This window comes from Varanus komodoensis, unplaced genomic scaffold, assembly GCF_004798865.1.
Source record: "Varanus komodoensis strain SLA01 unplaced genomic scaffold, ASM479886v1 scaffold30, whole genome shotgun sequence".
NCBI lineage: Eukaryota > Metazoa > Chordata > Lepidosauria > Squamata > Varanidae > Varanus > Varanus komodoensis.
The window spans coordinates 4,249,688-4,264,530 of NW_025335762.1; the positions used below are offsets into that span (position 1 = coordinate 4,249,688).

General features: G+C 46.4%; 1 protein-coding gene across 2 annotated transcripts in view; it reads left to right on the forward strand.

Annotated features, from left to right (window-relative positions):
• The window catches only part of DOCK5 (dedicator of cytokinesis 5), a 108,169-nt gene extending 93,530 nt beyond the window's left edge, over positions 1–14,639 (forward strand). For both annotated transcript variants that reach the window (XM_044437474.1, XM_044437475.1), the window contains 9 exons: positions 111–197; positions 449–625; positions 5,752–5,835; positions 7,266–7,403; positions 7,815–7,981; positions 8,681–8,858; positions 9,399–9,537; positions 11,501–11,598; positions 12,920–14,639. In XM_044437474.1, the coding sequence (XP_044293409.1) occupies positions 111–197; positions 449–625; positions 5,752–5,835; positions 7,266–7,403; positions 7,815–7,981; positions 8,681–8,858; positions 9,399–9,537; positions 11,501–11,598; positions 12,920–13,021 (1,170 nt within the window). In that variant the 3' untranslated portion in view covers positions 13,022–14,639. The remainder of the gene's footprint in view (positions 1–110; positions 198–448; positions 626–5,751; positions 5,836–7,265; positions 7,404–7,814; positions 7,982–8,680; positions 8,859–9,398; positions 9,538–11,500; positions 11,599–12,919) is intronic.
• The last annotated feature ends 204 nt before the right edge of the window (positions 14,640–14,843 follow it).

Consider the following 14,843-nt stretch of genomic DNA (forward strand, 5'->3'; position numbering starts at 1 on the left):
GCTTCTTGGGTCTTTGCCTGGTCTACAAGCTGAGGAGAGGCCACGGTGGAGCTCCACCTCGACAGCGATCACAACTGCCTTACTCTCTGCACTTTGGCTTCTCTTCCCAGACGATGTGGATAGAGCGAACCACCTATACAACCGCCTATATGTTCCCTGGGACCCTGAAATGGTTTGAAGTCAAGCAAATATCCGTGGTGAGCTTCCGAAGGGGCCGCGTTTCAATTTTCTTATTGCTGGCTACTTCTTTTTTGTTTTTGGTCCCCAGTTCCTGTGGCCATGTTGTAGTGCAGCACAGGGCGGGCTGCTTGTCCTCTGGAAAACCCACATCACAGTGTGTGATGTGAATCTGCAAAGCCGGATGTAGACTGAAAATGTCATTGCCCAGCACCAAAAAGAGGTTGCTTTATGCCCGTCCCTTCACCTCTCTTCCCTTTGCCCTTCTCAGGAGGAAATCAGCCCCTTGGAGAACGCCATTGAAACCATGGAGCTGACGAATGAGAAGATCAGCAACTGTGTGCAGCAGCATGCCTGGGATCGAGCCCTTCCTGTGCACCCCCTCTCGATGCTGCTGAATGGCATTGTGGACCCAGCCGTCATGGGTGGATACACCAATTATGAGAAGGTCAGCAGTCTCCCCAGCATGTGTAATGTGCAGCACCACTGAAACGATGCACCACAATCTTGTGGACTGACCTAACGGGGCAAGCTAGCAAGGAATATAAGTTTGCGCTCTGCACCCGCATCAGGGTGAATCAATAGCAGGAGATGTGGGCCATGCCAGGAAACAGGAGGAGCTCAAAGGATGTGGTTTCCACTGAGTCAGCCGTTGCTTTTCTCTAGCAGGATGGCAGGTACCCTTTGGGGAGCAAAAGACCTTGTTCATTTTACAGCAATGATTTTAATGGGGTCTAATTTCAGAATGTTGTATGTTTTGGAGTTTTTGGCAAAAACAAAGAGGAACTGGAGGAAAATGAGGGTTTAGTGTTTCCTCCTAGGTGGACTGCAAGAAAAAAAGGATGAGAAGGAATCTGGTTCAACTACCCTGCCTCAGCCCCTTTAATTTCTACATTTTTAATTTCATCAGATGCTGTCCATTGTCTTTTAAGATTATCTATACAATCAAAAGTGCTCAACACTTTGGCAGTTAATGCTAAGATTGCTGTACTCCTTTAGATCTCTAACCCAGTTGCTGTGTTGGAATTTAGGGAGTAATATTATCCTACGTGTGAGGTTGATGTTGCACCAGAGACAAATGTGTCTCCAAAAGTTTATCGGACAAACTTAGAGTCACTTCTGCAACAGTTCCCTACAATAAGCTGCAGGTCCCAGTGAGGAATCTTGGCTTTTAGTGATGTGTTTGTTTAGTTGTAGCATGTTCTATTTTCCCTTTGTTAACCAATTAAAAATAAATATCTCCAATCAAAGTCCCAGCAATAGTAGCTCTCCCAACAAGAATTATACAAGGTTTCCTTGTAAATATGGACCATTATAGAAACTTTCTTTTCAGCTTGATTTGCTGCTTTAATTTGTCTCTCACTTTGGCAAGTGATACCATCCCTACGAAAATAAGAGCAGAACTTTGGAGGGGTTTGTGAACCTGCAAAGTGTCCAGATGGGTGCCTAGGCATGTAACCCATTCCTTGCCAGAGATATTTTCCTTATTTTCTCTTGAAAGGGCAGACCAAATGAGCGGATCTCTCCTTCCTCCACCTCTTACAAAACGAACACAAAAGTATCAAACAGTAAACCCAAGGACAACATATGGAAAATTATCTCACCACAAAAATGCTACAGTGAGCCTATGAACAAACATTTATTCCAGAACTTTAGCATCGAGTCAATTCATAAATGCAAAAGTCATAAGTATATCAAACAAGCAAGGGATGGTAATGAAATGCAATCCACATTTAATGACAAATACACGCTTTCCCCCCAGTCCGGCAGCTAATATAATAAACTGTTAGCAGTATCATACTGTTGTTCATTTATGTTTGCCTTTCCTGAGAGCTGAATAGTTTACACAGAGACTGGGAACTTCCCTATGGAGATTTGTGAGTGTTTGCAAATTTGTGAGTTTCAGAGGGAAACTCGCATTAATCAAGGAGAGACTCTAATAGAAGCGGATGCTCCATTGCCCATTATCCTGTCCTTCAGATAGCTGTGCAGGAAACAGATTAGGACAAACACCCTTCCCTCAACTGGTTCCCTATAAATCAGTAGGGCTTCAACTCCCATCAGCCCCAGCCATCATAGCCCTCAGCTGTGCCAGCTCAGCTGATGGGATTTGTTGCCCAACATATCCAGAGAGCAGCAAGTTGGAAGAGGCTGCTTTAGGGCTTTAAAGCTCCAAACCAACATGGCAAACTAGCCAGAGCCAAATGGGATTGGGTAGGGTTCTGGTGTTGTATGACCTGGTAGATTTTCAGTTTTGGTTTTTCTTAGGCTTGCAGCATGCACAGCCTGACAACAGAAACCTCAGAGTTGTAGCGAAGCTGTTTCTTCAAAGAATGTGGAAGATTTAGTATATTCTGAGTGATTATATTGCAATAAAAATGATTTCTAGCTTCGAGCAGTCACTTCGGCACAGTATGAACGTCCGGGAACCGGAAGGCTGCCTGATCCAATCAGCTGGCAAATGCTTAAAAGCAGGGGGTGGCTTTTTCAATCAGGCTGTGTTTTGAGCTGCCACTGCTCTAGTTTATGTGCAGAAGTGGAAAAACCATGAAGGCTGTAAAATGCTCCGGCCACATCTGGAAGTCATCACGTCCTTTGCTCACATTTTCCTATTCCCGAGTCAGGGAATTTGGGTTTGTGGGATACCATAATCACCATAATCTAAGTCTCTCTTTTGTGTTGGGTGCATCAAAGCCCTGTGCAGATCTTTGCTTTGCTTTCCTGTGAGTGTGTCTACAGAGGGACAGTGCGCTATCATGGCTCCTACTTGCCGTCTGTGGGATCCCATCAGTTTTGTTCTTGCCACAATTGTTAGAATGTTGCTTTTCCACTGGAGACAGACGGGCAGGCATTTTCTTTCAAGGAAGAAATTGAATAGGATGCACTTCAGATAGAAACTTAAACCTGCTTCTCCTTACCATTTACACTCAGTTTCTAACCAAGAGGCAACTTGAGTCTCTTCTCAGCTTTCTTCCAGAATGGGATGAAACTAGATTATATTGTCCAGTGGTCTTTATTGTCAGGATTTAGACATGATAATCCACACTAAAAGGTTGAGTGTTGGATGTTGTTGAAACATGGGTTACATAACAAACCATAGTGAACAACCCATCATTCACAATCCAACAGCAAGCCATGGGTTCTCTCCATGGGTTGTTTGTGGTTAAGAATCCATGGCTTGCCGGTTCAGACAAAATGATCATGCATTTCCCAACAACCCATACTCATTCCTCAAGTATGTGTTTTCTGCACCCAGTCATGGCAAGTCATTGGCATCCTGCCCCACTCGTCTTTCTAATGCTGCATTTCATCTTCCGTTCCTTGGTCCTGCTAAAACAGGAGTCCTGAACCTCAGGTTCACAGGTTAACTTGTGGTCCCAAGCCAGATTTTCCTAGACAGCTATGCCTTTTCCTCTGGTGCACCTGCAACTGGAGTATTGTGTTCAGTTTTGGGCCCCTCGTTATAGGAAGAATATAGCCAGATTAGAGTCAGTGCAGCGTAGGGCCACAGGGTTGGTGGCCGGTTTGCAGGGAAAGCCATATGAGGTGAGACTGAGGGAACTGGGTCTCTTCAGCCTGGAGAAGAAGAGACTCAGAGGGGATCTGTTGGCGACATACAGGTATGTGACGGGGTGTCACACGGAGGTGGGTAGAGACCTGTTCTCCCCTGCAGAGGAAGGCAGGACGTGCTGCAACAGAGCAAAGCTCAGGGAACCAAGGTTCAATTTGGATGCCAGGAAGTACTTTCTGACAGTTAGGACTCCGAGGGTATGGAATGGGGCTTCCATGGGAAGTGGTTGAGGCCCCATTGGTGAGGGTGTTCAAGGATAGGCTAGACATGCACATGGTGGGCATGTCGTGAGCAAAGCCAGCTGGAGCCAGAGGTCAGACTAGATGGCCCAGGAGGCACCTTCTGACTGGCTCTGTTTCTGTGTTTATCTGAAACAAGTGGTTTCTCAGATGTTTGCACAGTTTAGTTTAGTTTAGTTTAGTTTAGTTTAGTTTTGTTTTTGCCGCTCTGAAAAATTGCAAGCTTTTCCTAAGGCTGGATTTCTGGCAGTAAGACTTCAATCCAGCGTGGCGGAGAGGGAATGACTGGGACTCCCTCTGTCTTTGTCCCTGCTGGCCCCTGAGAGTTGTTCTGAGTCCGCAGGTAGCCCTGAGGTGGAAAGAGAGTTCTGGGCTAAACTGCCATGCAATTTAGCAAAGGCTTTTTACAGGTTTAGGCTAGGGCAGCAACATCTTTTTAACCCAGCTTTAAAAATTGTCCTCGTGATTTTTAAAGCTGGTGCTAATATTTTGCTATGCTTTATTTCATCAGTTGCCTTTGTTGGGTTCAGAAAGGTGGTACACAAGTGGAATGCATTGGCACTGCATTTAGTTCTTCGTTTCCTAGATGTATCCTGCAGCTTTCCCAAAAACTCAAGGAGGTGTAAATGTTTGTGGATTCCCCATATTATGTTCACGGAAACCCCACGAGGAAGCCATTCTTTTGCAGATAACAAAGTTCTGGCCTTCAGTTGGCTGTTCGTAAGAAGGAGGGATGGCTGCTTGGAAGAAGGCATGTGAGAAAAAGCTGGTTAAAACTTGGGATGACTCAGGTTTGCTGTGTGTGTCAACATGGATCCCGCCCATGTCCATGGCTTGACCACATAGCACATGCTCCGTATTCAAGCCAGTTCAGTTTCTGTCAGAAAAAGCTCCTCTGAGTAAGCACCTCTGGCTTATCATGTTGAGGTCATTTTTTGGTTATCGTTTAAAGCCACCCAAACAAGTCATCTCAAGGTGGATCAGAAAGAAGTAAAGGCAGAGAGCGCAAAATAAGATATTTATCTGTTTTCGACTACAACCTCCAGCATTCCTGACTATTGCCTTTGCTGGCTGGGGATGATGGGAGCTGGGATGCAAAACTTGGGAGAATACCAGGTTGGGTAAGACTGAAGTAAGGCAGTGCTCTATCTTTTTGCTGCTCCTGAAAAAGACCACTGCTGGAAACACACCAGGTACATTTTTTGAAAACTGAGATGCAGCCACCCTGTTTGATGCTTCCCCTCCTTCCTGTTTCGAGCTTGAATCAGACTTGCACGGGTCTCTGTGATGAGCAGATGGCAAAAATGATCATGCAGTCCTAAAGGATTGTGCGAATCCAGTCTGTCCGCATCGGCATCGCCAAGAAAGAAAACACGACCTTGTTTGTGATTGTTTGACAGAGGTCAAAAATTCCAGAAATGCAGAATCCCCTTGTTGAAGGAAAGCTGTGATTTAGTATCCTGCATCTGAAGATCTGGAACACATTCCGTTCCCACTGCGGGGAGGGGGGTGAATCTCTTGGCTTGCTGTTATGACATGACAAGATTTACTTGTTCTGTTTTGGTATGATTGATAGCTTTTCTATCCCCAACCTCATCTGCTCCAGATGCTTCAGATGGCAACTCCCATCATCCTCAGTCAATTTGCTCCACGATGGCTGGGGATGTGGGAAGGGTGCAGTAGCTTTCTAAGATGCCTCAAAAACCTAAGAGGACGTTCAGACTTGCATCTTTAATAGCTCCCTATTTTTGCCTTTCCTTTCAGGCTTTCTTCACTGAAAAGTATAATCAAGAACACCCTGAAGATCAAGAAAAGATTGAACTGCTCAAGCAGCTAATTGCTTTACAAGTATGTCCTTTGCTTTCAATAATAATATTTTCATTTGCAACCCAGTCATGCCTTTTGGGAGGTTATGAGCTTATGTAAGCATTATGTTTGCCTGGCCATACAAAGTTAATGTGGACTGACTCACAAGAACACATCACACCGCTCCTCTTCCAACGGCTGTGGGTTGACATCCGAGTCAGATTCAATGTGCTAGCACTAACTTTCAAAGCCCTAAATGGCTTGGGTTGAGGTTATCTGAAGGATTGCCTCCTTCCATATGTACCCAGACCCTAAGCTCATCTTTGGGTGTCCACCAGAATCTTACTAAAAAGCAGAGACATCACCCTGCCAACAAAAGTGTGTATAGTCAAGGCTATGGTTTTCCCAGTTGCAATGTATGGCTGTGAAAGCTGGACCATAAGGAAGGCTGAGCGCTGAAGAATTGAGGCCTTTGAATTGTGGTGCTGGAGGAGACTCCTGCAAGTCCCTTGGACCGCAAGGTGATCAAACCAGTCAGTCCTAGAGGAGATCAACCCTGGCTGCTCTTTAGAAGGCCAGATCCTGAAGATGAAACGCAAATACTTTGGCCACCTAATGAGAAGGAAGGACTCCCTGGAGAAGAGCCTAATGCTGGGAACAATAGATGGCAAAAGAAGGAGGGGACGGCAGAGGATGAGGTGGCTAGATGGAGTCACTGAACCAGTTGGTGTGAGCTTAGGTGGACTCCAGGGAATGGTGGAGGACAGGAAGGCCTGGAGAAATTTGTCCATGGGTTTGCAACGGGTCGGACATGACTTTGTGACTAACAACAACAAGAATCTTTCAAAGGAAGTAAGACAGTAACTACCAGGAGGGACTTTCTGGTTGTGGCACCTCAAGTTTTGTAATGAGCTGCTCCAAGAGTTGCTCCCGTCACCTGCTTTGTGGTCTTTTCAGTACAAGGTGATGCCCTTTTATTTTCCCAGCATTTTCACAGTAGAACTTTTTGATTCTGTTTTTATATATCCCATTTTATTCTGTGCTTCTGCTGTGTTTCTATGCTGAATCATAGCAATTGCAGTGCTATTACGGTTTTCTTCTTTTAAGTTCAATGTTTGCTTAATTTTAACTTTTGTTAACTACCCAGAGAACCTCAGCTATTGGGGAGTATTAAATGCGATGAAGGCAGACTGTAGATAGGATCTATAGTGGGCAAAGAGAACGTCTGACTGTCTGTCCCTTCCATCAGTCAACACTGATACTCAGCATGCATGCTAAATGGAACCTAGGGGTATGCACCTCACAGTTTGTTTTAAAATGTAGAGTATTTAAATCACCTGCAGTAATATCATCAGCCACTAGGGGCAGAGTAGAAAAGAAGATCCACTTTCCCAATGTGTCAGGCTTGGGCAACTCAGCTTGGTCTTTTCCCCTGAGCTTTCTCATCAACCCCGTTTTGTGTGCTTTTTCAGATGCCTTTGCTGGCCGAAGGGCTTCGGATCCATGGGAAAAAGCTGACGGAGCAGTTGAAACCTCTCCATGAGAGGCTGACCTCCTGCTTCAAAGAGCTGAGAGAGAAAGTAGAGAAGCTCTATGGTGTAATAACTCTGGTAAACATTTCATCCATCTTATTGCGATCCCTGATTAACATCTTTCTTTAGCGATCCATGATGGGCTGCTGATTCTTTCCCTCAGTGGTAAAAAAAAAAACAGGCATATTTTAGGATGGTTCAAAGGCCTTCTGCTAGACAATGTTAATTACTGCTCGTGGGCTGGGCAACTGGCCTGTGGTTTTGAAAATAGGACTGTAGGCAGGGAGGGCCATGTTGGCTGATCAGACCATTGAGTCCAGGGCTGACAGTGTTCCAAAGGACCACCACAAAAAGATGAAAAGCAAGCACCAGTACTTGCTGCCTGGGGGCAGAAGAGCCCCCATATCTAACCAAGATGCCTTTCCATTTTCTTTCCTTGCAAACCATTCTTCTTTGAATCTTTGGCTTTCTTCTAATCCAATCACACAGCCTTCTTCACTGACGGAGAGAAAGCAGAGCAGGTCTGGATCCGTGGTTTTGCCATACATCATGTCTTCCACTTTGAGAAGGCTCTCTGTGACATCAGTGACTTCCTCCGTGGGATCAACATCTTCTACCTCCTCAGACAGCACTTCCTCCAGGCCAGGATCTGATGGGTGAGCAGTGAAGTTATCTGTGATTTAAAAAGAAAAATTATGAGAATACCAATTTGTCTCCTGTCACTATTGTGAGTATCAGGACAAAAGGTAAAAGGAAGGCTAGGACTGCAAAAGCAGAGAGAACATCCAGGTGTAGTTGGTTTCTCACACGGGAATGATCACTGTGGGAATTCGTAGATGATGCACCATGTCATGGATAAAAAATTGAAAAAGGGGCACAGAAGTTCAGACCCTGGACTGAAACTGGTCTAGCCCTGAGTCCCAGTCTGACTTTTTGGAGTTCCTCAGATGACCACACCTTTTCCTCTACCCATTGATCATGCTATGGTTTCTCAGCTTGTGTGCAAGGGTTTTTTTCCCATTCTACAAAGTCAAAATGCCTTTTCTAAGGCCTGCTTACTGGCAGTAAGTATTTGAATCTAAAGTATGTGTTGTCTTGTCCCAGCTCCCTTTTCTCCTTCAGTTCAACACCACTGGAAAATGCACACTCCACCCCACCCCAAGAGCTTCCCTGAAATGGAATTTGGCCTGCCATCTTGGAATACATCTTTCAGCCTTCCCTTCCCACACTGGTCTTTCCCAGGGTCTGAGAATGGCAACTGTCACGCTGCTACACATCTCCAGTTGTTGTGATGGTGATGCCAAGAGAGGGCAGGATATAATCTTTCTGTGGCTGTCTTCCTATATGGACTGCAGATCGATTCTTGAGCCCCTGGTGGAAAGGAGGTGTTCGGCTTCCTCCAGGATGGAAGAACCGCCTGGCAAAGATGATGGCGAGAACCGGCTGAATAAATTTAGGCGGAAGGACTGGAGCCTCAGCAAATCTCAGGTCATTGCAGAGAAGGAGCCAGAGGCAGAGCAGACCTGCAAAATGGTAATAAATGCATTACAGCAATTAGAGTCCCCTTCAGGAGCTTCTATTTTTCCGTTAGCAATGCATGATGCTGACCCAGTGGTTGGATGCTGGGTAGGAATGAAGACGCAGAAAATGTGATGATGGCATTCAGGGGGGCCTTTCTGTGGGCCACTGCGAAGGCCTCTGAGCCTGTAGCTGCAAGTGGCTATTACTGTAATTATTGCTCTCTGTTAATTTCTGTTCAGCACCACATGAGCCTACCCATGATTACCATCTTGCTACAATCCAACAGCAGCTTGCTTTTGAATGTTCTAGACAGTTTTGTTCAGGGGCTCGGAATGATATTTGCTTGCGTGATTATCTGTTTAGCGTTCTACATTTTTATAGGGTGTGACATTCCTCAGCCCGTTGCCTAGACATTTACTCTCAGCAGACATTTTCTTCTGCACAGAGCACTCCTAGAGCATCATGAAGCCTTTCTGACAGGAGCTAAAGTAGGTTCTGATGATGTAGGAGCTTCCTTATCACCTTCTGTTTCCTCTGTTTCTGTTCTCCCAGAATGCATCTGGAAAAGCACCAAGGCCAAAAAGTCTACAACTCGGGGAGAGCAAACTCACCCTGCTGCAGGGCTCATCACTCCAGCAAGCCACACCTCTCAGTCCACCGCCGATCACTCCCAAGACGCCAAGAACCCAAAGTAGGTTCTGCCGTTCCATCTTACACTGTATTGGCAGGACATGATTTCCTTAAAAAGAACCATTTTAGGAAAGAAATTTGGCAGCAGAGTTGCAAAAATGGGTTTATTTTCATGGCCGAACTGCTGATTTTGACAGCAAATTCTGCCCATGGCTAAGGAGGCAAGAGTGCCAAAGGATATAACCCCTGGATCCCTGGAAGTTGCCTACCCTTGCTTTAGACCAATTTCCTCCAACGTAGTAAGCCCTGAGACTCCATTTGTTTTCCTATTATGAATTCAAACACACCTCTGAAATCATGCAGACTTTTCCCCAACAAAAGCCAATTTTTCCAAAGCTAGTTAGAGAGGAGAATTCCATCTAACAACTCCTCTCCAATGCTATCATTCTGAAAAGTAAGAATAATCTCAAGAAAAGGGCCAACGGGTGTCATCCAGAAGCTCGAAGCTTGGGCAGGTTGACAAGATCCATCTGTGCTTGGGAGAATGGCGGAGGCTCCCACTTGTGTTCTTTCTGTTGTCTAAAGCCCCCACAGTGGACTGATCTCACACTAGGCGTCTGACATGCTCAAAAGCAGCCTTCCCCAACCTGGTGGCCTTCAGAGGCATTTGGACTGCAACTCCCAGAATTCCCAATGCGGAGGGCTATTGCCTGGGTATTCTGGGTGTCTGGAACGCACGAAATAGGGGATGGCTGCTCAAAAGCATTCCTTCTGAGCTCAGGTGTTTCCAGACTCCTTACGAGCTGAAAGTTGCATCGGAGTGCCAATTGATTGCACCATGAATGCTCATCAAATCTCAGCCTCAAAGGATTGCAAGAATCCTCTGAAGAGCAGGAGGAGCCATGGAGGTGATCTCTGCCTCGCCACACCCCCTGCTGTGCAATGCGGGGACTGCAGCATTTCAGAGGGGAAAGAAAGGAGGTTGAAGCCCTCCCAGAATAGCTCATCTCCTGGCCTCTTCCCCTGCCTCCCCCCCGCCCCCAGAATATATCCTTTATACCTTCTGTGAGGTCACTTTTCCAGTTTTGGAGGAACAGCTGGCACGGTGCTTTCCATGCTGGGTGGCAGGAGGGCAATAAGCATGGATTCCCAGCTCTCAGGTCTGTGTTTCTGACTGGGGACCTGGGAAATTGAAGGATACTGTGGGCCCCTGGACACTGCCTAGGGGAGTGCCCTAGGGAGCCATAGGATTGATCTGCAAGGGGATCAAGATGGCTAATGACTGCATGGAAGCAATTAACACTTTTGACTTTGACAGCCTTCCAAAGAACCTTGTCTAAGTATCTGGATACAATTCAGATCTGTTCACCTGTTTTTATGTATGTTATGAATAAACTTTTGAGTATCTAGTTTAATCCGAAGTAACAAATACAGCACATCTTAGCACATGCTGCTTGTTTCGGATGTGTTGCACCAGCATTTCCTTGTGAAAATTCACGTTTGTATAAACTTTGGCAAGAGCATAGAACATTCGATTTAGAAAATAACTGAGCTGTAGGGAAAATAAAGGAAATGGAAGACTTGGTCGATGTACCTGCTGCTCCTAATATCATGATGACTTCCCCAGATCGCATCTGAAGTTCAGATGGTCTCATCATCCCATCACTTGGCATTAGAGTCCAGGAGACCGCAAGGGATAAAGTCCAATGTGAAAGGAAAGCCCCATGGACCGTAACGGTGTCACTCTGGATTTCCTTTTCCGTTGTCCCAGGTGTGCATTTTTCACAAGTGCTTAACTTCATTTGCTGCACACAGATGACGCTTCTGAGACATTCAGATCTGGGGAATTGCAAGTGGGACACCAGATTGACACATCTGTTCACAATCACTTGCTAAAAAAGGAGTGTGCAAGTACTGATGGCCCACGGATGCTTCTGGCCCGGCCCCTGTCTTTCGTCCATTGCCCGCTTCCCTTTTTCAACCTTAACCATCTGTCTGTCGTCTTCTCTCTGCCTCTCTTTTAGGCTTTCCTTCTTTGCAAACAGATGGATTAGCAGCCATGAACTTGCCAAACACTCCACCCCCACCTCCACCCAAATCCAACTCAAGGAACTCCGCAGAGGTAAGGAAATGGGAAGTGACATTTTGAGGTGGAGGGCTGGGAATCCCACAACTCGAGAAAGAAGGATCCATGCAAATTTTCCCAGAGGCTCTTTTGGGCGGTACTTGGAAAGGTGTCCGATTGGTTTGCTCACTGCTTCATTTCCTGAAAAGGCTACAGCTTGGGAAAGTTTTTATTTAAAAGTGGGATGACAGTGGGTAACATTTTCTTCTTGTGCCTGGGCAAATTCTTCTTCTTTGAGAAAAAGCAGATGTTGGAAAGGATGTGGAGATGCTGCTGAAAACAGCAGCCTATTGTCAAGTTGTCTCCTCTACAACATCTATACACTTAGCATTCTCAGAGTGTTTTTCATTCTTTCAAATGTTTCACATACATTTTCCTATAATCTTTACAACAACACAGCAAGGTAGGTCAGTATTTATTATCTTGCACACATCCATATTGCAAATGTGGGGGCTGAAGCTGAGACCAGTGGTACAGCCAGCCAATTTAAACCTTCAGCTGAATGGTCTTATACAGTGTTCCCTTTATCATGCATAATGGCAGATGTGAAACAAATACATTAATTTGCATTATGTATTTGCCCTGGTGGGACTGCAGGTGGCGCAGTGGGTTAAACCGCTGTGCTGCTGAGCTGGTAGATTGAAAGGTCACCGGTTCAAATCTGCACAACGGAGTGAGTTCCCGTTGCTCCATCCCAGCTCCTGCCAACCTTGCAGTTCGAAAGCATGCAAATGCGAGTAGATGAAAAGGTGCCATTTCGGTGGGCAGGTAACAGCGTTCCGTGCACTTCGGTGTTTAGTCATGCCGGCCACATGACCACGGAGACTGTCTGCGGACAAACGCTGGCTCCCTCGGCCGGGAAACGGAGATGAGCACCGCCCCCAGAGTCAGGCATGACTGGACATAACGTCAAGGGCAAACCTTACCTTTACCTTACTTGCCCTGGCACCATTCCTTGCTTTAAAATGACTTCCACATTTTTGCTATGTTAGAGCAAACAAGAAGACTTTTTTTATATAAAATGTCTTTCATCAAAGAAAAGGGGAAGAGAAGGAAAGAAAATGGGGGAGAGAAATCAACAAAGAAACTGGAAGCTGTATCCTGCCTCTGTTTGATTATTTTCCTCATTCTCTGACTTTCTCTAAGCCAATTTGTCATGAATAGTGGAGACCTGCTTTTTCCCATTCATGTGGTGGAGCAAGGGGCTGGTCAGGCGCTCCTTTGTGCTTTTCCCATGTATGCCGCCTCTGCACTGGCGATGGATTTTTCCCTTGCCAATCTCACTGTCTATATCTGTGCATTATTTGTGTCATTACAGATCGCCCCTCCATTGCCCAGCAGGCGAGAAGTCAAGCCTCCCCCGCCCCCTCCCAAAGTGAGAAAATCCAGTGTCCTGTCTCTGGACCCAGGACTGCAGTGAGAATGCCATGCCAGCCAGTTCCATGCGGCATAAACCCACTTTCCACTGTTCTACATATTTCTTGTGCTTCCCAGTCATTTCTTCCTGCTGGACAGGCCAGCATGGGCTCCACCCTCTGGTTCCCATCAGCCATGCCAAAACAATCCATTTAAAGGCTGACGACGTTTCTTTCTTTGAATTCCAAGCTTCTGATTTTCCAGAACGGTGTGCCAAGACACTGAGTGAGGAAATTCTGGCCGTCTTCCACATCTGAGTGTCTGCATGTCCATCTTGCTTGGTTTCAACCCTTGGGACACCTTCTGCCACTGAAAAAGCAGCTCAAGTTCTCCTTAGCAGATGTCTTCTTCCTGTTGCTGATTGAAATTAACCTTGGTTTTGAAGTGGCAGCAAGCCACAAGCCATGAAATACGGCCCCTGATCTCCTGGCTACTGCAGAGGCCTTTCAGTTGGGAACTGGTATCTTGGAGAAGACTGCTCTGGAACCTACAGAGCAGTCTCCTGTGGGACCTTCAGAAGATGCACTGTCCTCGCTTCTAGCAAGCACTCTGGGGCTTGAATTGGCAGCTTTGCACTCAGAAACTGGGTCTAGCTTGGGAAGCGAAGATGAATGACATGCTTTCAGGTTCAGAGCCTTCTTCAAGTGCACACAGGAATATGAGTGCACAGTATTAGCCAGCAGAGAAAAACCTGGGACATGGCCAGAGCGATCATCAGGGATATTTGCCTACTCCACTTTGGCTTGCAGCAAAATTTGGGCTGGTCTTTGAAAGCTGCACGTGGCCCCTGCCACCCCCTGCCCCCAAAGTTTATGGCAGAAAAAAATGGCTCTTGGTTGTGAACTTCAGTAAAACCTGCTAGAGACAAGCGAAAAAGATAAGTGTGACTTGAAAACAAGGTGAGGACGTTTGCTGCCCGTATTCAGCAGGGGGCCACCTATTTTTTGCCACTGCTCCAAATCCAGCGGTCCAGCAGTCGGACCCGGCAGGGGAGTGGAGTCAGGAGCGGACAGCCTGGGAGCTTGGAAGCAACCCCCAGACTGCTCTGATGAGCTGCCAGCAAATGAGGGCAGTATCTCAGAATTGGTTCTATGGACACCCCCGTTCTTCGCATCCGTCGATGAGGAGAAGAAACGCCCCCCACCCCCATGGTTGGACCACATCTTTTTTAATGGCCTCAGTATCTCTCCTTTGAAGAATTGACCCATGCCATGGCTTACTTTATTAATTTCTTATTCTGGTTTAATTGTGTCTGCACTTGGCACAGGATTCAGTATGCCACTACGACATCTTTTTATTGCAATCGATGTACATTTCTTTCTCTTTGTATAATAGCTGGTTGCCTTAAGGTTGACCTGAAGGTGTAATTATCCTTGTGAATTCAGAGGACAGATTGCATAGGGTGGTGCTTCTTAGCCTCCCAAACAAAACGTCAGCGGCTAAGATGCCCTGCCGAAACCCTCATGAAGCCTCCAGTGTATGTACAGCCACATGTCATCCCTGCAGCCCTGCCTGTACCCTCATAAGCCATTTGATAAAATAATGCCTCCATGTTTCCTTGGGGACTGTGGGTGGCGCAGTGGGTTAAACCGCTGAGCCGCTGGGCTGGTTGATTGAAAGGTCACCGGTTCGAATCCGCAGATGGGGTGAGCTCCCGTGCTCTGTCGCAGCTCCTGCCGACCTTGCAGTTCGAAAGCATGCAAATGCAAGTAGATGAAAAGGTGCCACTTCGGTGGGCAGGTAACAGCGTTCCGTGCACCTCGGTGTTTAGTCATGCTGGCCACATGACCACGGAGACTGTCTGCGGACAAACGCTGGCTCCCTTG